At 43.2% G+C, this 26,870-nt stretch overlaps 1 protein-coding gene across 6 annotated transcripts in view; it reads right to left on the bottom strand.

Moving 5' to 3' along the window:
- ralgapa1 (Ral GTPase activating protein catalytic subunit alpha 1) overlaps window positions 1-26,870 on the bottom strand; it is a 259,513-nt gene that overhangs the window by 187,725 nt on the left and 44,918 nt on the right. For all 6 annotated transcript variants that reach the window (XM_078562768.1, XM_078562766.1, XM_078562765.1 and 3 more), the window contains exons 4-6: window positions 13,749-13,806; window positions 4,198-4,241; window positions 3,602-3,779 (exon numbers count right to left, since the gene is read on the bottom strand). In XM_078562768.1, coding sequence (XP_078418894.1) covers window positions 3,602-3,779; window positions 4,198-4,241; window positions 13,749-13,806 — 280 coding nt within the window. The remainder of the gene's footprint in view (window positions 1-3,601; window positions 3,780-4,197; window positions 4,242-13,748; window positions 13,807-26,870) is intronic.

Raw genomic sequence — 26,870 nt, forward strand, 5'->3', positions numbered from 1 at the left:
AGAGATCAGAAAACACCTCTTTATCTAGAGTGTAGTGAGAATATGGAGTTTGCTACCACAAGGAGTAGTTGAAGTAAATAGTATAGATGCTTTTAAGAGGAAACTAAGTAAGCATGAGGAGGAGAGGGAATATAGGGTTATGCAGACAGAGTTAGACAAAGGAATATAAAAGCAAAAAACTGTGGATGTTGGAAATCCAAAACAAAAATAAAAATACCTGGAAATACTCAGCAGGTCTGACAGCATCTGCGGAGAGGAACACAGTTAACATTTTGAGTCCGTATGACTCTTCAACAGAACTGAGGAAAAATAGAAGAGAGGTGACATAGAAGCTGGTTTAAGAGGGGGTGGGACAAGTAGAACTGGATAGAGGGCCAGCGATTGGTGGAGATAGCCAAAAGATGTCATGGACAAAAGGACAAAGAGGTGTTGACGGTGTTGATAGTAGCTAAGAAATGTGCTAATAGGTGACATTAAGGGTAGAAAGCAGGATGAGCAAGGTACAGATAGCCCTAGTGAGGGTGGGGTAGGGGGAAGGGATCGATATAGGCTAAAAGGTAGAGATAAAATAATGGATGGAAATACATTTAAAAATAATGGAAATAGGTGGGAAAAGAAAAATCTATATAAATTATCGGAAAAAACGGGGATCGAAAAGGGGCTGGGGATGGAGGGGAGTTCATAATCTAAAATTGTTGAACTCAATATTCAGTCCGGAAGGCTGTAAAGTGTCTAGTCGGAAGATGAGGTGCTGTTCCTCCAGTTTGCGTTGAGCTTCACTGGAACATTGCAGCAGGCTAAGGACGGACATGTGGGCATGAGAGCAGGGTGGAGTGTTGAAATGAAAAGTGACAGGGAGATCTGGGTCATGCTTACGGACAGACCGAATGTGTTCCGCAGTCTGCGTTTGGTCTCTCCAATGTAGAGGTAACCGCATTGGGAGCAGCGAATGCAGCAGACTAAATTGAGGGAAGTGCAAGTGAAATGCTGCTTCACTTGAAAGGAGTGTTTGGGCCCTTGGACGGTGAGGAGCGGGGAAGTAAAGGGGCAGGTGTGGCACCTTCTGCGGCTGTATGGGAAGGTGTCGTGGGAGGGGGTTGATGTGTAGAGGGTGATTGAGGAGTGGACCAGGGTCTCCCGGAGGGAACGATCTCTGCGGAATGCCGCCGGGGGGGTGAAGGGAAGACGTGCTTGGTGGTGGCATCATGATGGAGTTGGCGGAAATGGTGGAGGATGATCCTTTGAATGCGGAGGCTGGTGGGGTGCTGAGTGAAGACAAGGGGGACCCTATCATGTTTCTGGGAGGGAGAGGAAGGTGTGAGGGCGGATGCACGGGAGATGGGCCGGACACGGTGGAGGGCCCTGTCAACCACCGTGTTAACGAAGAAGGAAGACATGTCAGAGGAACTGTTTTGGAAAATGGCATCATCAGAACAGATGCGACGGAGGTGAAGTAACTGAGAGAATGGGATGGAGTCCTTACAGGAAGCAGGGTGTGACGAGCTGTAGTCAAGGTAGCTGTGGGAGTCGGTAGGCTTGTAATGAATATTGGTGGATAGTCTATCACAAGAAATTGAGACAGAGAGGTCAAGGAAGGGAAGGGAAGTGTCAGAGATGAACCATGGGCCCCAGTTATGCCTGTCTCTTTATGGGATATGTGGAACATTCCTTATTCCAGTGCTACTCCGGCCCCCTCCCATAACTCTTTCTCCGATACATCAATGACTGCTTCGGTGCTGCTTCAATGCTCTCGTCTGGACCTGGGAAAATTTATTAATTTTGCTTCCAGTTTCCACCCCTCCATCATTTTCACATGGTCCATCTCTGACACTTCCCTTCCCTTCCGTGACCTCTCTATCTCAATTTCTGGTGATAGACTGTCCACCAATATTCATTACAAGCCTACCGACTCCCACAGCTACCTTGGCTACAGCTCCTCACACCCCACTTCCTATAAGGACTCCATCCCATTCTATCAGTTCCTTCGCCTCTGTCGCATCTGTTCTGATGTTGCCACTTTCCTACAGTGCTTCTGACATGTCTTCCTTCTTCCTTAACCGAGGTTTTCCACCCACGGTGGTTGACAGGGCCCTCAACTGTGTCCGGCCCATCTCCCGTGCATCCGCCCTCACACCTTCCTCTCCCTCCCAGAACCATGATAGGGTCCCCCTTGTCCTCACTCATCATCCCACCAGCCTCCGCATTCAAAGGATCATCCTCCGCCATTTCCAACTCCAGCATGATGCCACCACCAAACACATCTTCCCTTCACCCCACTGGCGGCATTCCGCAGGGATCGTTCCCTCGGGACACCCTGGTCCACTCCTCCATCACCCCCTACACCTCAACCCCCTCCCACAGCACCTTCCCATGCAACCGCAGAAGGTACAACACCTGCCCCTTTACTTCCCCTCTCCTCACTGTCCAAGGGCCCAAACACTCCTTTCAAGTGAAGCAGCATTTCACTTGCACTTCCCTCAATTTCTGTCCGCAAGCATGACCCAGACCTCCCTGTCACTTGCCATTTCAACACTCCACCCTGCTCTCATGCCCACATGTCCGTCCTTGGCCTGCTGCGATGTTCCAGTGAACCTCAACGCAAACTGGAGGAACAGCACCTTATCTTCCGACTAGGCACTTTACAGCCTTCCAGACCGAATATTGAGTCCAACAATTTTAGATCATGAACTCTCTCCTCCATCCCCACCCCCTTTCCGATCCCCCTTTTTTCCGATAATTTATATAGATTTTTCTTTTCCCACCTATTTCTATTATTTTTAAATATATTTCCATCCATTGTTTTATCTCTACCTTATAGTCTATTTCGATCCCTTCCCCCCCACCCCACCCCCACCCGGGCTATCTGTACCTTGCTCGTCCTGCTTTCTACCCTTAATGTCACCTATTAGCACATTTCTTGGCTAATATCACCACCGTCAACACCTCTTTGTCCTTTTGTCTATGTCATCTTTTGGCAATCTCCACCTATCGCAGGCCCTCTATCCAGCTCTACTTGTCCCACCCCCCCCACCCTTAAACCAGCTTATATTTCAGCTCTCTTCTATTTTTCCTTAGTTCTGTTGAAGAGTCATATGGACTCGAAACGTTAACTGTGTTCCTCTCCACAGATGCTGTCAGACCTGCTGAGTTTTTCCAGGTATTTTTATTTTTGTTTTAGACAAAGGAACGATGGGAGGCAGCTCAAGCAGAGCATGATCACCAACATGATCTGGTTGAACTAAATGGCCAGTTTCTGTGCTTTATATATTGTGTAAATTGCTGTTGAATGAGTACTTAAAATGGTGTCCAAAAAGTTCTCACTTGCTAATTAGTATTTTACAAGTTTGCATCACTTAAAGGGGGGGCTGATTAACACTTTGGTAAAATTATGCTAAATGCCTAATTGTTAAACTACATTTTTTTGAAACAGTGAATATATATACACTTTTGGTGCAATTACATTACACTTCAAAGCATTATTTAATTTATGTTGATTGAGATATGATATTTACAACTGTGTTAGTACTGCACAGCAATCGGAGGAAAAGGCAGATTTCAAGATACTACTGAAAGGCCATCATTGGAAATGCACAATTCTTACTTTCTTGAAGATGAAGTGGGGAATTGATCAGATTTTCCAGTGTTCGAGGCCCCTGCTCTGAGGGCAGAGGTGGGAAACCAGGAATAAGGCAGGCAAAAATCAGTAGCTGTTCTTCAGTGCAATTGTGTTGGAGTGCTTGCATCCACAACAAAAAGAGACGTACACCTTCTCTTCTAATCTGTAATGGATAGAAAATTAATTCAAATTTACTGGTGAAAACTTTAAATACTTTTTATTCATTATACCTCTTAACAGAATTTAATATCATAATTAACTGTTTAAAAAATGTTAAACCAAATGTTGTTCATGTAACTAGAGAAGCATTTTCAGTATTTAAAACACAATTTAAATGGATGAACATCCCCAAAGATGCCACATTTGGTTTTCTTTTAAATAATTTCGAAACAAATTTAATACAGCATAAAAATAACCAATCTTTGAAGACCGCAAAATAATCTTGGGATAACCAAATTTTTGGAAAAGAATTGCATGAAAAAATAAAATTGGGAGCACATACAAAAATGCATTAAATCTCACTGGGTTTCAGGACATTTCTAATGATGTCTTAAAAAGTTTGTTTAAAAAACATGCAAAACCTTCAAGGAGTTCCCAATATGAAGGAGTTTCTTTAAAATCAAGCCTGCAAAAGAAAAGGAAAGCAACATTTATAATATTGAAAAAATATATATTGGAAACAGTATAGTTTAAGGACAAAATGTCCGAGCTCTCAGTCAAACTTGGTAAATACTTATAATCAAGTCCTTGGCATTCTCTTTATTACTCTTGGTGACCTTCCTACCCCATGGCACCATTTTCTTGCCAAAAGGAAATGGAGAGGCCACCTTTTTATTTAAATTATTGCACTATAAATATATATATGAAATGACTGTGTTCAAGACTTGATCCAGAGATGTCCAGAGGATACAATCTTCAAATAGAAAATAAAAATGAACAGATTCACACCAAGTGATTTTTCTCAGTAAACTATTAGCCATAAAGACTTCTGTTCTAGCATACAGCTCATCAATAGATGGGATGTCACCAGTCAAGAGCGTGAGTGTTGATTGTTAATGAATTATATCTAGAAAACCTAGGATGGAAATACTTTCCATGATAGTTAAAAATTGGAAAGGTGGGTGAGGCAAACCATGATAATAAAGGATGGCGCAAGTAATGTAGAGGAAGGATCTTGGCTCAAAACAACAGGAAGAATTAACAGTATAGATGGAGATAAGAAATGTCAAGGGTCAGATATGCTGGTGAAAGTAACATATAGGCCTCCTAACAGTAGCTAGACTGTCAGACAGAGTATTAAGTAAGACATGAGAAGCTTGTAACAAAGGCATTGTATAATTGTAGGGGACTTGTGTCTTCACAGAGACTGGATAAATCAAATTGATACTAATTTGGAGGACATGTTCATGGAATGCATTCAAGACAGTTTCCTATAACAAGAGACATGGAACCAATCAGGGAAGAGGCTTTTTTTAAAAGACTGTTTTGTGTAGTGAGACAGGGTGAATTAGAAATCGCATGGTAAGGAATCCTCTGGGAAGGAGTAAGCATAATATATAACTGATTTCACAGCATTTTAGGGTGATGTACACAAGTCTAAAACTAGAGTATTGATCTCAAGTAAAGCCAATTAAAAGTTATGACTGTGGGTAAGCTAACGGCGGACCTTTAAATAAATATTTCATTTTTCCTCAATAGACCTACGTGCCATCGAGAAATAAAAACTCCTTGAGAAGAGTGGTCCATCAGTGGCTAAAGGTGCAAGGATAGCATTATACTGAAAGAGGAGAATGATAATATTGACAAAAGGTGCAAGTATGAGCTTAGGAGAGCTTTACATACCAGCAAAGGATGCCCAAAAAATTGAAAGAGAGAAAAATAGAATGACAGCAAGCTAGCCAGAAATATGAAAAAAGATTTCGGAGCTTCTAAGAATATGCAATAAGAGAGCAGCAAAGGAAAACTTGATTCTCTCAGAGACTGAGACAGGAGAAATCATAACATGGAATAAAGGAAATAGCAGAGACATTAAAACAAACATTTTCTTTATCTTCATTGTAGAAGCCAAAAAACATGCCAGAAATAGATATGAACCATGGGTTTAATGAGATTGAGGGACTTGAAGTAAGTTATTGTTTAATTTCATCTATGGGATCCGAGCGCTGCTGGTAGGTCAGCAGTATTGCCCATCCCCAACTGCCCTTGAGGTGGTGCAGTGAGGTTCCTTATTGAACCACTGCAGTGCATGTAATGTAGGTACACCCAAAGTGCTGTGAGGGAGGAAGTCCCAGTATGGGCCAAATGGCCTACTCCTGCTTCTAGTTCCTATGTTCTTAAGATATAGTTCCAAGTCAGGATGCTGTGTGGCTCTGAGGGAAACATACGGGTAATGGTGTTCCCATCCACCTGTTGCTCTCGTTATTCCAGGTGATAAAGATCACAGTTGGAGGGTGCTGTTGAAAAAGCCTTTGGCAAGTTGCTGCAGTGCAACTTGAAGATGATACACGCTGCTGCCACTGTGCACTGGTGGTGGAGGGAATGAGAGTTTAAGGTGGCAGATGGGGTGTCGATCATGGATGGTGTTGAGCTTGAGCGTTGATGAAGCAGCACTCATCTAGGTGGAAAGTATTCCATCATACTCCTGACTTGTGCCTTGTAGATGGTGAAAAGACTTTGAAAATCAGGAGGTGAGTTACTCATCACAGAATACTCAGCCTCTGACCTGCCTTTATATGGCTGGTCCAGTTCAGCTTCTGGTCAATGGTAACCCCCCAGGATGCTGATAGTGGGGGATCCAGCAAAGGTAATGCCATTGAATGTCATGAGGTGAAGGTTAGATTCTCTCTTATTGAAGATGGTCATTGCCTGGCACTTGTGTAGTGTAAATATTACTTGCCACTTATCACTCAAACCTGAATGTTGTCCAGGTTTTGCTGCATGTGGCACGTACGGCTTCAGTATCTGAGGTGATGCGAATAATACTGAACACTGCAATCATCAGTGAACATTTCTGATTCTGACCTAGTGTTGGAAGAAAGGTCATTAATGGTGTAGCTGAAAATGGCTGGACCTTGGACACTACCCTGAGGACCTTCTGCAGCAACGTCCTGGGGCTGAGATAATTGGCTTCCAAAATCACAACCACCTTCTTTTGTGCTAGGTATGACCCCAACCAGTGGAGAGCTTTCCCACTAATTCCAGCTGCTAGGGCTCCTTGATGTCACACTTGACCAAATGCTGCCTTGATGTCAAGGGCAGACACTCATCTCACCTCTGGAATTCAGCCCTTTTGTTCATATTTGGACCATGGCTGTAATGAGGAAAGGGGCTGAGTAGCCTTGGCAGGACCCAAGCTTAGTTCCAGTGAGCAGGTTATTGCTGAGTAAGTGTCACTTGATAGCGCTGTCGATGACACCTTCTATCACGACACTGGGTGGTGTCCTCAATGTGAAGATAGGACCTACCTCCACAAAGACTGTGCAGTGATCACTCTGACCAGTACTATCATGGGCATCTCTAACAGGTAGATTGGTGAGGGCAAGGTCAAGTAGGTTTTTCCCTCTTGGTTTTCTCACGACCTGCCACAGACCCAGTCTGAAGATATGTCCTTCAGGACTCAGTCAGTAATGGTCCTACCAAACCAGTCTTGGAGATGCGCATTGAAGTTCCCACCACCAAACATTCTCTGTGCTTGCTATTCTCAGCGATTTTTTCAAGTGGTGTTCAACATGAAAAGAGTACCGATTCATCAGCTGAGGAGGCTGGGACATTAGCTGTAAGGTATAATTTGATTTGTTCAGCATGACTGCATCAGGCCATTGCTTGACTTGACTGTTGGACAGCTCTCCCAATTTTGCCACAAGTCCCCAATTGTTAACAAGGCCAACTTTGCAGTTTCAACTGGGTAGGATGTGCCTTTGTCGTTTCTGGGTGGTCCGTCCAGTTTTAACCATGTTTCACTTTTCTGTAGCAGTTTGATACAACTGAGTAACTTGCTAAACCATTTCAGCAGACTGTTATGAGTCAGCCACATTGCTACAAGTCTGGAGTTATGTGCAGGACAGACCAGGTCAGGTCAGCAGATTTCCTTCCCTGAAGGACATTAGTGAACCAAATGGGCTTTTATGATAATCTGGTGCTTTCGTTGTAATTACCAATACTAGCTTTTTATTCCAGAAGTATTAATTAGTTGAATTTAAATTTCCCCAGCTGCCATGGTGGGAGTTGAACTCATGCTCCTGCAGCATTCGTCCAGGCCACAAGATCACTAGTCAGGAACATTACCACTATACTAATATTAGGAGAACAGCAGCAAAGAAAAATTACTTGGTTCTCCGTCCCATTATTTTCCCAACAAATCCCTTGGACCTGACGGCCTACATCCTAGGTTTCCAAAAAAATAAAGAGGTGGCGACAAAGATGGGCGATGCACTGGTTGTGATCTTCCAAAATTTCCTAGATTCTCAGATAATCCCAGTAGATAAGGTATCAAATGCAATACTGGTATTCAGGAAATGGTCAAAAAAGAGAAAACAGGGAACTACACACCAGTTAGCTTTTCGAGTTGTCAGGAAAATTCTGGAAACTGTAGGAGGTGAAAACAGGGCTCTTAGAAAAATCATATGATTACGCAGCGTCAACAAGGTTTAATTAAAGGGATCTGTTGAAGGGTCATGAGGACTCGAAACGTCAACTTTGTTCTTCTCCACCGATGCTGCCAGACCTGCTGAGTTTTTCCAGGTATTTGTTTTTGTTTTAATTAAATCGTGTTTGACAAATTTCAGATTCTTTTGTGAGGATGTAACTTACAGCGTGGATAAAAGGGAATGTAGGGAAAGGGAATGACTCTCAAAAGGTGCCACATGAAAGGTTGTTGAATAATAAGGTCTTGAGGTTGCAGGTAATATATTAACATGGATAGTGGACTGGTTAAAGGACAGAAAGCAGGCAGTAGGAATAAACAGGTCATTTTCAGGTTGGCAAGCCATTTCTAGTAGGGTGCCATAAGGATCAGTGCTGGGGCCTCAGCTACTTACAATATATATTAATGGTGTAGATGAAGAGACTGAGTCCAATGCATCCAAGTCTGCTTATGATACAAAGCTGGGTGGTATGGTAAGCTGCTCAGAAGACAAAGTCTACAATGGAATATAGATTAAGTGAATGGGGAAGAATATGGCAGATGGAGAATAATATCGGGAAATGGTAATAAGAATAGAGGAACAGAATATTTTTAAATGATGCATAACGATTAAATGTTAATGTGCAGAAGGATTTGGTTGTGCTTGTAAGCAAAACAAAGTAAGTTAACCTGCAGATACAATAAGCAATTAGGAAGTCAAACAGTTCTTGGTCTTTCTTGCAAGGGGTTTGGAGTACAAGGGCATGGAAGACTTGCTGCAATTGAACAAAACTTTGGTGAGGCCATGCCTGGAATAGAGTGTGAAGTTTTGGTTGCCTTACCCAAGGAAAGCTCACTTGACTGATTCCTCAGATGAAAGGGGTTTCCGATGAGGAGATAGAGTTGAATGGGCCTATACTCTCTGGCGTTTAGCAAAAATTAGGTGACCTCATTGAAACATACAAGATTCTGAAGTGGTATGACAGAGTGGACACAGAGGGTGTTTCCCTGGCTGAAGAGTGTAGAGACGGGGGTGGGTGGCATAGTCTCTGGGAAAGGGGACAGTCATTTAGGGCTGTGTCAAGGAACTATCATAGTTTTCCTAATATTGTTGTGGGATATTTTAAAGCAGGTTGCGCATGGGCGTCTGCGACTAATTTAATTAAACTAGAGACGGTGAGGCTGCAAGGTTTAAATTATCAAAGGGATACAGTATAAAACAGGGATTTGAAATGGAGATGAGTAAACTAGGGTGAGGTCTCAGCAGAGATGGCATGAATGAAATTTGCATTTTTAGATAAGTGGGAAAGGTGTTTGATTTTCAAAGGGACATAGAAAATGTTTACAACTGGCAAGGTAAGTAAGGCAAGGTCATTACACTGATTTGTCCCAAAAGTACTGACAATAATAAGATGAAAGATTTTTATATTCTGGGAAAAGTAACTTCTGAGGACAAGTGGAAAAAATGGGATCTACAAGTCAAAAGGGATAAAATATACTTAAAGAATGATGGAAGGCTGTGTGAGGTATGGCCGTGTGAGATCTTGAAGATGACTGTGTGAAACAGGCTTGGGGAAAAGCCTCTAACCACCCTGAAGAAGTTTGCTGTTACATTAACCAAAGTTGTGTTAAAAGCCTTTGGAAGTCCATCGTCCAGTGGGTGCTTGTGGTGATGTGGCAGAATTACTTTATAAATTTGAAATCTATTTAGACCGTTGCCTTAAAGGGGTTGTGTAATTAAGAGTATGGTTAAATAGAAATTTTGGGAACTGTTATAACTGTGTAGCTTGAGTGTGTTTAAGTTTTTTTTTTCCTTTTGTTAATAAATGTTTTCATTTAATCTTTAAAATCTCTAAAGGTGGTAGTGGACTCGTTACTTCTGACTTGAGTGCACAAGCCTTCTTGCAATAAATACAAATTGCAAAATCGTTGTGATAGCGTGGCCAAGTTTCCCTTGTGGATTTGGTCAGCCTAGTAAATACCGCCTGCCATATTAACAACTGAGATGGGGAGCAATTTCTTCACTCAGAGGGTTGAGTCTGTGGATGCGCAGTAGCCGAGTATAATCAAGGATGTTAGGTTTTTGGACTCAAATATAATCAAGAGAGATGCCGATTGGGCAGGAAAGTGGAATGAGGTCATGAATCAGCCATGATCATATTGAACAGCAGAGCAGGCTCGGGCCTTCAGGCCTACTCCTGCTCCTATTTCTTGCGATGGCGTAGTGGTATCATTGCTGGACTAGTAATCCAGAGATCCATGGCAATGCTCTGGGGACCCGGGTTCAAATCCCGCCACAGCGGATGGCTGAATTTCAGTTCAATAAAAAGAGCAGATTAAAAGTCTAAAGATGACCATGAAACGATTGTCAGTTATTCTAAAAACCCATCTGGTTCACTAATGTCCTTTAGGGAACGAAATCTGTCATGTGACTCCAGACTCTCAGCAATGTGGTAGACTCTTAAATGCCCTCCGAAATGGCCCAGCAAGCCACTCAGTTGTATCAACTGCTACAAGTCTTAAACATGGAATGAAACCGGACGGACCACCCGGCATCGACCAAGGCACCGGAAACGACAGCAGCAAACTCAGCCCTGTCGACCCCGTAAAGTCCTCCTCACTAACATTTGGGGGCAAAATTGGGAGAGCTGTCTCATAGGCTAGTCAAGCAACAGCCTGACATAGTCATCCCCATGGAATCATATCTTACAGATAATGTCCCAGACACCACCATCACCATCCTTGGGTATGTCCTGGCCCACTGGCAGGACAGACCCAGCAAAGGTGGCAACACAATGGCTTACAGTAGGGAGGAAGTTACCCTGAGAGTCCTTAACATTGACTCCGGACCCCTTGGCATCAGGTCAAACATGGGCAAGGAAACCTCCTGCTGATTACACCGTACCGCCCTCCCTCAGCTAATGAATCAGTGCTCCTCCATGTTGAACACCACTTGGAGGAAGCACTGAGGGTGGCAAGGGCGCAGAGTGTACTCTGGGTGGGAACTTCAATGCCCATCACCAAGAGTGGCTCAGTAGTACCACTACTGACCAAGCTGGCCGAGCCCAAAAAACATACTTGACCTCAGCCTCACCAACTTGCCAGCCGCATTTCCATCTGTCCATGACAGTATTGGTAGAAGTGACCACCGCACAGTCGTGGAGACAAAATCCCACCTTCACATTGAGGATACCCTCCATCGTGTTGTGTGGCACTACCACCGTGCTAAATGGGATAGATTTCAAACAGATCTAGCAACTCATGACTGGGCATCCATGAGGCAGTGTGGGCCATCAGAAGCAGCAGAATTGTACTCAAACACAATCTGTAACCTCATGGCCTGGCATATCCCCCATTCTACCATTACCACCAAGCCAGGGGCATCAACCCTCGTTCAATGAAGAGTGCAGGAGGACATGCCAGGGGCAGCACCAAGTATACCTAAAAATAAGTTGCCAACCTGGGTGAAGCTATTACACAGAACTACTTGCATGCCAAACAGCATAAGCAGCAAGTGAAAGACACAGCTAAGCGATCCCACAACCAACGGATCAGATTGAGGATCTGCAGTCCTGCCACATTCAGTCATGAATGCTGGTGGGCAATTAAACAACTCACTGGAAGAGGAGGCTTCACAAATATCCCCATCCTCAATGATGGGGAAGCCCAGCACATCAGTGCAAAAGATAAGGCTGAAGCATTTGCTACAGTCTTCAGCCAGAAGTGCCGAGTGGATGATCCAACTTGGCCTCCTACGGAGGTCCCCAGCGTCACAGTTGCCGGTCTTCAGCCAATTCGATTCACTCCACATGATGTCAAGAAGCGGCTGAAGGCACTGAGTGCTGCAAAGGCTATGGACTCTGACAATATTCCGACAATAGTACTTGTGCTCCAGAACTTGCCGCACCCCTAGCCAAGCTGTTCCCGTACAGCTACAACACCAGCATCTACGCAGCTATGTGGAAAATTGCCAGGTATGTCCTGTACGCAAAAAGCAGGACAAATCCAACCCGTCCAATTACCACCCCATCAGTCTACTGTCCATTATCAATAAAGTAACGGAAGAGGTTATCAACAGTGCTATCAAGCGGCACTTGCTTTGCAATAACTTGCTCACTGATGCCCAGTTTGGGTTCCGCCAGGGCCACTCAGCTCCTGATCTCATCGCAGCCTTGGTTCAAACATGGACAAGAGAGCTGAACTCCTGAGGTGAGGTGAGAGTGACCACCCTTGACATCATAGCCGCATTTGACAGACTGGCATTAAGGAACCCTAGCAAAACTGGAGTCAATGGGAATCAGGGGGAAAACTCTCCGCTGGTTGGAGTCATACTTAGCACAAAGGAAGATGGTTGAAGTTGTTGGAGGTCAGTCATCTCAGCAGGAGTTCTTCAGGGTCCTGTCCTAGGCCCAACCATCTTTAGCTGCTTCATCAATGACTTTCGTTCCATCATAAGGTCAGAAGTGGGCATGTTCATTGATGATTGCACAATGTTCAGCACTATTCGCGACTCCACAGAAAATGAAGCAGTCCATGTCCAAATGTAGCAAGACCTGGACAATATCCAGGCTTGGGCTGACAAGTGGCAAGTAACATTCGCACCACACAAGCGTCAGGCAATGAGAGAGAATAACCAACCATCTCCCTTTGATGTACAATGGCATTACCATCACTGAATCCCCCACTATCAACATCCTGGGGGTTACCATTGACCAGAAACTGAACTGATCTAGCCATATAAATACTATGGCTACAAGAGCAGGTCAGAGGCTAGGAATCATGCAATGGGTAACTGTCCTCCTGACTCCCCAAAGTCTGTCCATCATCTACAAGGTGCAAGTCAGGAGTGAGATGGAATGCTCCCCACTTACCTGGATGAGTGCAGCTCCCATAACACTCAAGAAGCTTGACACCGTCCAGGACAAATTCGACCACTTGATTGACACCACATCCACAAACATTAACTCTCTCCACCACCGACACACAGTAGCAGCAGTGCGTACCATCTATAAGATGCACTGCAGGAATTCACCAAGGATCCTTTGACAGCACCTTCCAAACCTTCAACCACTACCATGTGGAAGGACAAGGGCAGCAGATAGATGAGAACATCACTACCTGGAAGTTCCCCTCCAAGCCACTCATCATCCTGACTTGGAAACATATTGCCGTTCCTTCACTGTCGCTGGGTCAAAATCCTGGAACTCCCCTCCTAACAGCACTGTGGGTGTACCTACACCACATGGACTGGAAGACGACAGCTCACCACCACACTTTCAAGGGCAACTAGGGATGGACAATAAATGCTGGCACAGCCAGCGAAGCCCCTATCCCACGAATGAATAAAAAAAAATGTACTAGCTGAAGCTGTGCAAATTGTGTTTTCTCTATAGCCATCGTTTAAGCTACTGCATGGACAAGAATACTGCAAAAGACAGTTAAAAATATGTATTTACATTTTAAAAAAAATATTGGCATAATCAACGTTCGAATAAAAAATTGTGAAATTACCTATGCTGTGGAACTGCCATCTGCTCTGGATTCTTTCTGGAAGGTGCTGTAGAATTTTCTGTAAGAAAAAGAAATTTCAATTTGGATCAAGATTTGCATTTAAAGAGAACACAGCTAACAAAAGTACGAAATATAAACTTAACTATCATGTCTCTGCGAATAAAGGCATGCAGTTTTTCTAAGAAAATTGCATGAGGCAGAAGGTTTTAATAAAATAAACATTTTGTCCATATTTAACACAAAGCTGCAGTTGCAAGAAGCAAATTGATTCAAACCCAGATGTCTCTGGGGACAGATTTTAGATACTTGCTATTTATGTGGAATTTGTAAATGCATTTTTGTGCAAAAGTTTATAATTTTTCTACAAATACAGAAGTGGAAGTCTAATAACCTAAGTAATGCAGGGTGGCTGCATTTCAAGCTTCGGGGGTTAAGGAGCCATAAAACGTGGGTAAGTAGAAAATTTATTGAAATAATAAGAATATAAACACAAACAAGACTAGATGCATTAATTATGAATTTAATTAAGAAAATAATTTAATTAAATTAAACAATAAAGATGGCAGGACAGGTGATGTGTTGCGGCTACAGTATGTGGGAGTTCATGGACACCTGCATGATCCACGGCAAACACGTCTGCATTAGGTGCCTGCGATTCGAGGAGCTTCGGCTCAAGAGTAATTGAGCTGGAGGCCAAGCTGCAAACATTGCGCTGCATCAGGGGGAAAGTTAGCTGAACACTTTGGCCAGAACTTTCCAGTCCAGCCTGCGGCGGGGAATCGTTGCAGGCAGATAGGAAAATTTGATGGACCAGCCAAAGGTCCACTGACTTCAGGTGGGAATTTTGCAACGGGACCGGAAAATCCCAGCCTTTGTTTCAGAAAAGCAACCTTAGAATGTGGTCTTCCGATTTGGTCAGTGTTCAAGGATAGGAAAGTATGACTGCGAGTCAGGCAGGTAAGCGGGTCACAAAGTGGAGCCTCAGCTCTTGGAATTGTCCAACAGATTTGAGGTTCTTTCAGTCTGTATGTATGAGGGCATGGGCTGCAGGGTGGATGAGTGAATGGGCCATGACACGGGAAGCCAATCAAGCAGGATGGTGAAGTTAACAGGGATATAGTGGTAGTAAGGAACTGTGCAGTCAGGGGGATAGACAGAGTTTTCTGCACTGAGAACGAGAGTCCAGGCGGCTGTGGTGCCTGTCCAGTGCCAGGGTTCAGGACATCTGCTCTGGGCTGGAAAGGAAGTGGGAGTGGGAGGATCCATTTGTCATGGTCGACATGGGTACCAACGACATAGGTAGAACTGGGAAAGAGGTTCTGTTGAGAGAGACTATTAGCAGCTAGGGGGCTAAATTAAAAGGAAAACCTCAAAAGGTAATAAACCACGAGCAGCTGTACATTGGGGTACAGGAAGAAATAGTGGGGGCTTCAAAGATAAGCAATTATCAATGGGCAATTATAATCTGCATATAGATTGAACAAATCAGATCAGCAAAGGTAGTCTGGAAAATAAAATCAGTGTGATTTCAGGACAGTTTCTCAGAGCAGCATGTTCTACAACCAACTAGAGGGCAGACTGTTCTAGACCTGGGAGTGTGTAATGAGGCAGGATTAATTAATGACCTCATAGTAAACGAGCCTCTAGGTATTAGTGATCATAACACGATTAAATTTCGCATTCAGTTTGAGGAAGACAAGAGTGGGTCTAAGACTGTCTTAATCTTAAATAAAAGGCAATTACAAGAGTATGAAGACAGAGCTGGCTAAGGTGAACTGGGAAAACAAGTTAAAGAATAGGTCAGTAGAAATGCAGTGGCAGACATTAGGAAGATATTTCATAACGTTCAGCAGAGGCACATGCCAATGCAAAAGACAGACAGACTGTTGGAGATGATGCATTCATCTGTGGCTATCTAAGGAAGTTAAAGGTAGTATAAAATTGAAAGCAAAAGCATATAATTCTGCCAAGGTTAGTGGTAAGTTGGAAGGTTGGACAGTATTTTAAAACCAGCAAAGAATGACGAAAAAAATGAGGGAGAAATTAAAGTATGAGAGAAAGCTAGCTAGAAATATAAAAACAGATAGCAAAAGTTTCCAAAAGTATTTAAAAGGTATAAGAGTAACTAAAGTGAGCATGGGTCCTCTGGAAATCAAGTCTAGGGACTTTTTAATTAATTTACGGGATGTGGGTGCAGCATTTTTTGCCCATCCCATTTGCCTGAGAAGGCGGTGGTGAGATGCCTCTTGAATCGCTGCAGTCCCTGTGGTGTCGGTACACCCAGTGCTGTTAGGGATCCAGGATTTTGACCCAAAGGCAGTGAAGGAATGGTGACATATTACCAAGTCAGGATGGTGAACGACTTGAAGAGGAATTTCCAGATGGTGATGTTCCCATGCATCTGCTGCCCTTGTCCTTCCAGAGGGTAGCGGTCATGGGTTTGGAAGATGCTGCCTAAGGAACCCTGGTGAGTTTCTGCAATGCATCTTGTAGATGATACACACTGCTACCACTGTTAGTCAATAGTGGAGGGAATGAATGGCTGTGGATGGGGTGCCAATCAAGCGGGCTGCTTTGTCCTGGATGCTGTCAAGCTTCGAGTGTTGATGGAGCTGCACTCATCCAGGCAAGTGGAGATTATTCCTTCACACTCCTGACCTGTGCCTTGTAGATGGTGGACAGGCTTTGGGGAGCCAAGAGGGGAGTTACTCGCCGCAGGATTCCTAGCCTTTGACCTGCTCTCGTAGCCACAGTATTTATGTGGCTAGTCCAGTTTAGTTTCTGGTCAATAGTTACCCACATGATGTCGATAGTGAGGGATTTAGTGATGGTAAATGCCATTGAATGTCAAGGGGCAATGGTTCGATTATCTTTTTGGAGATGGTCATTGCCTGGCACTTGTGTGGCGTGAATGTTACCTGCCACTTGTCAGTCTAAGACTGGATATTGTTCAGGTCTTGCTGTATTTGGACATGGGCTACTTCAGTATCTGAGGACTCACAAATAGCGTTGAGCATTGTGCAATCATCAGCGAACATCTCCACTTCTGACCTTATGAAGGTCATTGATGAAGCAGCTGAAGATGGCTGGGCCTAGGACACTACCCTGTTGAACTCCTGCAATGGTGTCCTGGAACTGAGATGATTGACCTCCATTGACCACCACCATCTTCCTTTCCGCTGGGTATGGCTCTAACCAGCTGAGAATTAATATGGGAAATAAGGAAATGGTGAAGCATTGAATAGATAATTATCACATAATAAAGACGGCAGGGCAGGTGATGTGTTGCAACTACATGATGTGGGAGGTCCAAGACACCAGTGCGATCCAGGGCAAACACGTACTAAGTGTCTGTGGCTGCAGGAACTTTGGCTTATGTTTATGAGCTAGAGGACAAGCTGCAGACAATGCAACATATCAGGGAAGGGAAAAGTTACATGGAAACTTTATACCAGGATGCGGTCACAGCCCTTAGGATAGGGTCTTCTGATTTGGTCCATGGTCAGGGACAGGAGGGTGTGACTGTGAGTGAGGCAGGTATGGGGGCCCAGAACGTAGAAGTGGAGGAGACAAAGCCTTTGTAACTGTCTAATAGGTTCGAGGTTCTTGCAACCGGTATGGATGGAAGCAGGGGCTGCAAGGTCAATAAGCGAACTGACCATGACACCATAGCACAGGAAGCCATTCAAATATGGAGGGTTAATAAGAACATAATGGTAATAGGGATAGCATCGTCAGGAGTAATGACACAGTTCTATGTAACCAAAAGCCAGAGTCCGGACGGCTATGCTATCTGTCTGGTGCCAGGGTTCAGGACATCTGCCCTGGGCTGCAAAGGAACTTGCAGTGGGAGGGGATGGATACAGCGGTCGTGGTCCACATAGGTATCAACCATAAGACCACAAGACGTATGAGCAGAAGTAGGCCATTTGGCCCATCGAGTCTGCTCCGCCATTCAATGAGATCGTGGCTGATCTGATAATCCTCAACTCCACTTTTCTGCCTTTTCCCCATAATCCTTGATTCCATTGCTGATTAAAAATCTGTCTATCTCAGCCTTGAATATACATAATGACCTAACCTCTACAGTCCTCTGCAGTAAAGAATTCCACAGATTCACTACCCTCAGAAGAAATTCCTCCTCATCTCTGTCTTAAATGGGCGACCGCTTACTCTGAGATTATGCCCTCTGGTCCTAGACTCTCTCACAAGGGGAAACAACCTCTCAGCATCAGCCCTGTCAAGCCCCCTAAGAACCTTATATGTTTCAAGAAGGTCACCTCTCATTCTTCTAAACTCCAGTGAGTACAGGCACAACCTACTCAACTCATCAAGAAAATTCCTCCCTGCCCAGGATCAACCTGGTGAACCTTCTCTGGACTGCCTCCAATGCCAGTATATCTTTCCCCAGATAAGGGGACCAAAGCGGTTCACAGTTTTCTAGATGTAGTCTAACCAATGCCTTGTATAGTTTCAGCAAGACTTCCCTTTTTTATATTCCATTACTCTTGAAATAAAGGCCAACATTCCATTTGCCTTCCCTATTACTTGGTGAACTTGTATGTTAGTTTTTTGGAATTCATGACGAGGATTCCCAAATCCTTCTGTGCTGTAGCTTTCTGCAGTCTTTCTCCATTTAAATAATATTCAGCTCCTCTACTCTTCTTGCCAAAATGCATAACATCACATTTTCCCACATTATATTCCAACTGCCAAGTTTTTGCCCACTCACTTAACCTGCTTATATCCCTCTGTAGGCTCTTTGTGTCATCCTCACCACTTGCCTTCCCACCTATTCTTGTATCTGTGCAAACTTGGCGATAGTACATTTACTTCCCTCATCTAAGTCATTAGTATATATTGTAAATAATTGTGGCCCCAGCACTGCTCCCTGTGGCACTCCACTAGTTATAGGTTGCCATCCTGGAAATGCCACCCTTATCCCAAACCTCTGTCTTGTATTGGTAAGCCTATCCTCCTTCCATGCTAACATACTACCCCCAACACTATGGGCTCTTATCTTCTTAAGTAGCTCTATGTGTGGTACCTTATCGAACGCCTTTTGGAAATCCAAATATATTAAATCTACTGGTTCCCCTTTATCTATCCTGCTTGTTACCTCCTCAAAGAAATCTAATAATTTGTCAGGCATGATTTCCCCTTCATGAAGCCATGCTGACTCTGCTTGATTATAATATGCATTTCCAAATACTCTGCCATTACATACTTTATAGTAGACTCCAACATTTCCCAATGACGGATGTTAAGCCAACTGGCCTATGGTTACCTGTTTTTGTCTCCCTCCCTTTTTGAATAAGGGCATTGCATTGGGAGTTTTCCAATCTTCTGGGACATTTCCAAAATGTAAGGATTCTTGGAAAATTACTACCAGTGCAACCACTATCTCTGTAGCTACTTCCTTTAATGTCCTAGGATGCATCAGGTCCAGGGGACTTATCAGCCTTTAGCCCCATTAGTTTTTTTCTCTAGTACTTTTTCTCTAGTGATAGTTATTGTATTTATTTCCTCCCCCACTTTTGCCCCTTAATTTTTTGGTATTTTTGGAATGCTATTAGTGTCTTCTACCATGAAGACTGATGCAAAGTATTTTTTCAACTCCTCTGCCATTTCCTGGTCCCTCATTATTATTACCCCAGCCTCATTCTCTAAGGGGCCTATGTTCTTTGGCCTCTCTCTTCCTTTTTATATATTTAAAGAAACTCTTACTGTCCGTTTTTATATCATTTGCTAGGTTACCTCAAAGTTTATTTCCTCCCTTTTCATTATTTTTTGGGCATCTTTTGTTGGTTTTTAAAACTTTCCCAATGCTCTTACCAGTAATCTTTGCCACATTGTATGTTTTTTCTTTCAATTTGATACTATTCTTAATTTCCTTGGTTAACCATGGCTGGTTTATCCCCTTCCTAGAATCCGTCTTTCTCACTGGGATCTCTCTTTGTTGTGAGTCATGAACTATTTTCTTAAACATCTGCCATTGTTCATCAACCTTCCTTTCTGCTAAACTTCTCTCCCAGTCCACTCCAGCCAACTCTGCTCTCATTCCTTCGTAATTACCCTTATTTAAGTTTAGCACAGTTGTTCCCGACCCAAGATTCTCACACTCAAACTGAATACTAAATTCTATTATGTTATGGTCACTGTTTTTTAGGGGATCTTTTACTCAGATTGTTTATTAAACCTGCCTCATTACACATTACCAGATCCAAATTAGCCTGATCCCTGGTTGGATTCACAACATATTGTTCTAGGAAACTGTCCTGAGTACACCCTATGAATTCTTGCTCGTGGCTACCTCTGGGAAAATCAAATTGGCAATCTACATGAAGATTAAAGTCACCCATGATTAAGGTACTGCATTTTTTACACGCCCTCATTATCCCCTGATTTATTCTCTGTCCTACAGTATAGCTACTGTTAGGGGGCCTATAGACTACTCCCACCATGTCTTCTTCACCTTGTTATTTCTTACCTCCACCCATATGGATTCTACATCTTCCGATCCAAGATCATATCTTGCTGTCGTACATATTCCATCTCATACTAATAAAGCTACCCCACCATCCATTCCTTCCTGCCTGTCCTTTTGAAAAGTCACATACCCTTGAATATTTAGTTTCCAGCTTTGATCTCCTTGTAACCACATCTCCGTAATGGATATAAGATCATATCCATTAACCTCTATTTGCGCCATTAATTCATTTATTTTGTTCCGAATACCATGTGCATTTAAGAGCCATTAATTTTGCCTTTTTATCCATTTTTTCCCCCTTTGACGCTATTTGCTGCTTTTTTTTTAAGTGTTTGTACACTCTGTCCCTTCCTGTCACACTCTGGGTATCAATACCTAAAAAGCTGCCCTCTATTGTTTCCATATCCTTTTGTTTTTTTTAGCCTACATATCCTCTCTCCATAACCTTTTCCCCCCACCCCCCCCCACCCCGCCACTATTTAGTTTAAAGCCATCTCTACAGCTCTAGTTATTTGATTCCCCAGGACACTGGCGACAACGACATAGGTAGAACCTGGAAAGAGGTTCTGCTGAGAAAGTATGAGCAGCTAGGGTCTAAATTAAACAGCAGAACCTCAAAGGTAATAATTGTGAGTCACAAGCAAATTCACATAGGGTAAATAAAATTAGAGAGTTAAACGCATGGCTCAAAAATTTGTGTGGGTGTGGGAGTAATGGGTTTTGATTCGTGGGGCACTGGCATCAGTACTAGGAAAAACGGGAGCTAGCTATACCGTTGGGACGGTCTTCATCTGAACCGTGCTGGGACAAGTATTCTGGCAGGTCATATAACTAGGGCGGTAGAGGGGGTTTTAAACTAAATAGTGGGGGCAAGGGATCAGGATTAAGTATATATAAGAAGTTAAGTAGAGAAGACAGGGCAAAAGAACAGGGTAACAATAAAGGGAAATGATAGTCAGCGCGTGACAGGAAGGGTCAGTGTATACAAACCTGAGTGCACCAGCAAATAAGACCAGAGTTACAAAAGTAGTATAAAAACAGAACTAAAGGCTCTGTACCTGAATGCGCATAGCATTTTTAACAAAGCAGATGAATTGACAACTCAAATAGTACTAAATACGTATGATCTGATAGCCATTGCAGAGACATGGCTGCACTATGGCAAAGATTGGGACCTGATTATTCAAGGGTACATGACATTTAAAAAGGACAGGAAGCTAGGAAAAGGTGGAGGGATAGCTGTGTTAAGTAAGGATGACACTGGTGCAATAAAGAGAGATGACCTTAATTCTGGAGATCAAGATGTAAGAGCAGTTTGGGTAAAGATGAGAAATAGTTTAAGTTTACAAAATTATGAGTGGCATGGACAGTAGATAGCCAGAAGCTTTTTCCCCAGAGTGGAAGAGTCAATTACGAGGGGACATAGATTTAAGGTGAGAGGAGAAAACTATAGAGATGATGTGTGGGGCAAGTTTTTTACGCAGAGGGTAGTGAGTGTCTGGAATTTGCTGCCAGAAGAGGTGGTGGAAGCAGGTACGATAGTGTTGTTTAAGAGGCAGCTTGACAAATACATGAATAGGATGGGAATAGAGGGATACGGACCCCGGAAGTGCAAAATGTTTTAGTTGATGGGCAATATGATCGGCGCAGGCTTGGAGGGCCGAAGGGCCTGTTCCTGAGCTGTACTTTTCTTTGTTCTTAGTATAGATAAGAAGTCACTTGTGGGAGTGGTTCTTAGGCCCCCTAACAGTAACCACGCTGTAAGACGGAGTATATAGGATGAAACAATGGGGGCTTGTGAGAAAAGTACTACCAAAATCATGGGTGATTTGAATCTACCTTTAGATTGGATAAATCAGATTGGCAAAGATAGCCTGCCTAGATGATGAGTTCATAGAGTGTTTCCGGGACAGTTTCTTAGAGCAGCACGTTCTACATCTAACCAGAGAGCAGGGTATACTAGATCTGGTGCTATGTAATCAGACAGGATTCATTAGTTCCATGGTGAAGATGCCCCTAGGTAACAGTAAGCATAATAATGATAGAATTTCACATTCAGTTTGAGCGAGAGAAGGGTGAATCTAAGACTAGTACTTTAAGCTTAAATAAGGACAATTAGGAGGGAATGAGAACAGAGCTGGCTAAAATAAACTGGCCAATTAGGTTACGAGATAGGTTAATAGAGATGCAGAGGCAGGCATTTAAGATGATATTTCAGAATACTCAGAAAAGATACATTCTAGTGATAAAGACTTTAAGGGAGGGACACTCAATCAATGGCTAACTAAAGAAGTTAAAATAGTATCAAATTGGAAGAAAAAGCATATAGTTCTGCAAAGATAAGTGGCAGGTCCGAAGATTGGGCAGAACATAAAGAACAGCAAACAATGACCAAAAGATTAATAGAGAGGGAGAAATTAGAGTATGAAAGAAAGCTTGCTGGAAATATAATAAAAAAAGATAATACGAGTTTCTACAGGTATTTTAAAAAAAAGATTAAAGTGAGCGTTACAGAGTGTGTCTGGGCAATTGATAATGGAAAATGAGATGGAGGATGAACAGATAGTTTGCATCTGTCTGCACTGTAGAGGATATAATTAATATCACATATATAATTGTGAATCAGGAGTGAAAAGGGGGGAGGAACTTAATACAATGACAATCACCAGGGAAAGGGTACTGAATAAATCATTATAACTAAAAGCTGACAAGTCCACAGGTCCTGATGGACTTCATCCAAGGGTCTTAAAGGAAGTGGCTCCTGAAATAGTAGATGCATTAGTTTTAATTTTCCAAAATTCCCTAGATTCTGGAAAGGTCCAATCAGATTGGAAAATAATGAATGTGACTCCTCTATTCAAGAAAGGAGGGAGACAGAAAGCAGGAAACTACAGGCCAGTTAGCTTAACATCTGTCATAGAATAAATGCTGGAATCTATTACTAAGATATTATAGTGGGAAACTGAGAAAATCTCAATGTATTTAGGCAGAGTCAATATGGTTTTATGAAAAAGAAATCATATTTGACTAATTTATTGGAGTTCTTTGGGGGAGTAACAAACAATATGGATAAAGGAGAACCAGTGGATGTACTAAACTTAGATTTCCAGAAGGTATTTGACAATCTGCCACATCGAAGATTACTTTGCAAACTGCCAACAAGGCTAACATATTAGCATGGATAAAGGACTGGTTAGTTAACAGGAAACAGTAGGTATAAATGGGTCATTCTCAAGTTGCCAAGATGTGTTGAATGGAGTGCCACAGGGATCAGTGCTGGGACCTCAACTATTTACAATTTATATCAATGGCTTGGATGAAGGGACTGAAGGTATGGTTGTTAAATTTACTGATGACGCAAAGATCGGTAGAAAAGAAAATTATGAAGAGGACATTAGGAGCCTGCATATAGATAGGTTAAGTGAGTGGGCAGAAATTTGGCAAATGGAGTATAATGTAGGAGAATATTAACTTGTGCACTTTGCCAGGAATAGAAAAGCAGCATTTTATTTAAATGGACAGTGATTGCAGAGCTGGGAGGTACAGAGGAATCTGGATGTCCTGGTACATGAATCAGGAAAAGTTAGTATGCAGGTACAGCAAATGATTCAGAAGGCAAATGGGATGTTGTCATTTATTGCAAGGGGAATAGAATATAAAAGTAGGAAAGTAGGTGTGTTTTGCTACAGGAGGGTACTGGTGAAACCACATCTAGAGTAGTGTACACAGTTTTAGTCTCCTTATTTAACAAAGGATATAAATGCGTTAGAGGCAGTTCAGAGAAGATTCACTCAGTTGATACCTGGGATGGGGGGTTATCTTATGAAGAAAGGTTGGACAGGCCAGGCCTGTATCCATTGGAGTTCAGAAGAATGAGAGGTGATCTTATTGAAATATATAAGATCCTGAGGCTACTTGACAGGGTGAATGCTGAAAGGATGTTTCCCCTTGTGGAAGAAACCAGAACTAGGGGACAACTTAAAAATAAGGTGTCTCCCATTTAAGACGGAGAAGAAATTTTCTCTCTCAGAGGGTTGAGAGTCTTTTGAATCCTTCCCCAAAGAGCGATGGAGCCAGGGTCATTGAACATTTTTAAGGCAGAGCTAGATAAATTCTTGACTAACAAGGGAGTCAAAGGGTATGGGGGGGGGGGGGGTTAGGCAGGAATGTGGAGTTGAGGGCCACAATCAGATCAGCCATGATCTTATTAAATGCGGGAGAAGGCTCGAATGGGCTGAATGGCCTACATCTGCTCCTAATTCAATATGTTCGTACATAAATATTCGTTGTTTTTGGAATCCTGAATAAAATTTAGTCCAGACCATGCTGAGGGTCTCTCTCTTAGGTTGCTCTGAAGGATTCATGAAAGATCTTCCAGCAGCCTCACCTATGTGCCAAATGGTCAAGAGCCTAGGCTGTCCATAAATTGACATTGGATAGCAATGTCACTAAGAGAACCCTCAAATGTCAGTACAAAAGCAAAATACTGCAGATGGTGGAAATCTGAAATAAAAACAGCTCAGGGTCATGCTTCCAGTCTGAATGGAGGTGGTCCTCAAAGCGGTCACTCAATCTGCATTAGGTCTCCCCATAGTACAGCAGACTGCACTGTGAGCAGCAAATATAGTCCACTAAATTGAAATATATAAATAAATCACTGTTTCACCTGAAAGCCCTGATTGAGCCTTGGACAGTGAGGAGAGAGGTGATAAAAGAGGAGTTGTATCTCCTGCATATGCATGAAAAGTGTCATGGGAAAGGGTGGGGGTAATTGAGGGGTGGACCAGGTTGTTGCAGGTGAATGGTCCCTAAGGAATGCTGAAAAGGGAGAGGAGGGGAAGATGTGCTTACAGGTGGCATCACTCTGGAGGTGACGGAAATGGCAGAGGATGGTCCGGTCGATACAGAGGCTGGTGCGATGAAAGCAGAGTACAATGGGAACTCTGTCATGGTTCTGTCTGGATTGGGATGGAGTAAGAGCATAAGTGTGAGAAATCAACCACAGGGAGAATCCTCAGTTCAGGAAAAAAAGACACATCATAAGTGATGGTATGGAAGTTGGAAGTGCTGGTATTTTCCATCATCATAACGGATGTGATGGGAAAGGAGAAACTGGGTGTATGGAAGGGGTCCTTACACAAAACAAGATGTGAAGCAGTGTAGTCAAAGTAGCTGAGATGGTCAGTGGGCATTTAGTGAACATTGGTTGATAGCCTATCCCCAGAAATGGAAACATAGAACTCAAGGAAGGGAAGAGAAGAGCCAAAGGTGGACCACATAAAAGGAGAGAAGGGTGGAAGTTGGAAGCAAAGTCCAAGAAAAAAATACCATTTCAGACGAGAGCAAGAAATGGCACTGATTCTTTTTTACATTTATTCGTTCACAGCATGTGGACATCGCTGGTTAAGCCAGCACTTATTACCCATCCCTAATTGCTTTTCAGAAGGTGGTGGTGAGCCATCTTCTTGAATCACTGCTGTCCATGTGCTGTAGGTACACCCACAGTGCTGTTAGGAAGAGGGTTCTAGGATTCTAAGCTAGCGACAGTGAAGGAACCGCAATATAATGCCAAGTTAGGATGATGTGTGGCTTGGAGGGGAACTTACAGGTGGTGCTGCTCCCATACATTTGCTGGCCTTGTCCTTCTAGGTAGTTCAAGGTCACAGGTTTGGAAGGTGTTGTCAAAGGGGCCTTGGTGAGTTGCTGCAGTCTGTCTTGTAGATGGTACACACTGCTGCCACTGTGCATTGGTGGTGGCGGTAGACAGAGTGGATGTTTTCTATGGTGGGTGGATGAGGTGCCAATCAAGTAGGCTGCTTTGTCCTGGATGGTGTTGTGTTGAGTGCTGTTGGAACAGTGCCCCTCCAGGCAAGTGGAGAGTATTCTATCACACTTCTGGACTGGTGCCTTGTAGATGGTGGGCAGGCTTTGGGGAGTCAGGAGGTGAGTTGCTGTGCAGAATTCCCAGCCTCTGACCTACTCGTGTAGTCACAGCATTTATATAACTGGTCCAGTTCCATTTCTGGTCAATGGCAAACCCAGGATATCGATAGTGGGGGATTCAGCAATGGTAATGCCATTGATGTCATGGGGAGATGGTTAGATTCTCCCTTAGTGGAGAATGCAGCCGATGTATTGGGGAAGGAGGTGAGGGAGGGTGTCCAAATAGTACTGGAACAAAGGGTGTTCCACATATCCTACAAAAAGGCAGTCATATCTAGGACCCATGTGGGAACCCATAACAACACCTGTTATTTGGAGGATGCGAGTGAGTTGAAGGGGAAGTTGTTCAATGTGGGAAGAAGGTCAGCCAGGTGGAGAAGGGTGATGGTGGGTAAAGGCTGGTTGTCCCTTCATTGAAGGAAGAGCTGGTAAGGGCTGGAGGTGGGAAAGAAATTGAACATCCAATGTGAAGAGACGACAGTTAGTGCCAGGAAATTGGAGAATGTTAAAGTGATGGAGGGCATTGGGTGAATCAAGGATGTAGGCGAGAAGAAACTCTCCTTCCAGGTGAAATAGCAATTTGTGTGTACTTCTTTCAATTTAGTATTCTGTATTTTCTGCTCGCAAAATGTGGTCTACTCTACACTGGGGAGGCCAAAATCACATTGGGTGACCACTTTGTGGACCAT

This window comes from Cetorhinus maximus, chromosome 18, assembly GCF_964194155.1.
Source record: "Cetorhinus maximus chromosome 18, sCetMax3.hap1.1, whole genome shotgun sequence".
In the NCBI taxonomy this organism is placed as follows: domain Eukaryota; kingdom Metazoa; phylum Chordata; class Chondrichthyes; order Lamniformes; family Cetorhinidae; genus Cetorhinus; species Cetorhinus maximus.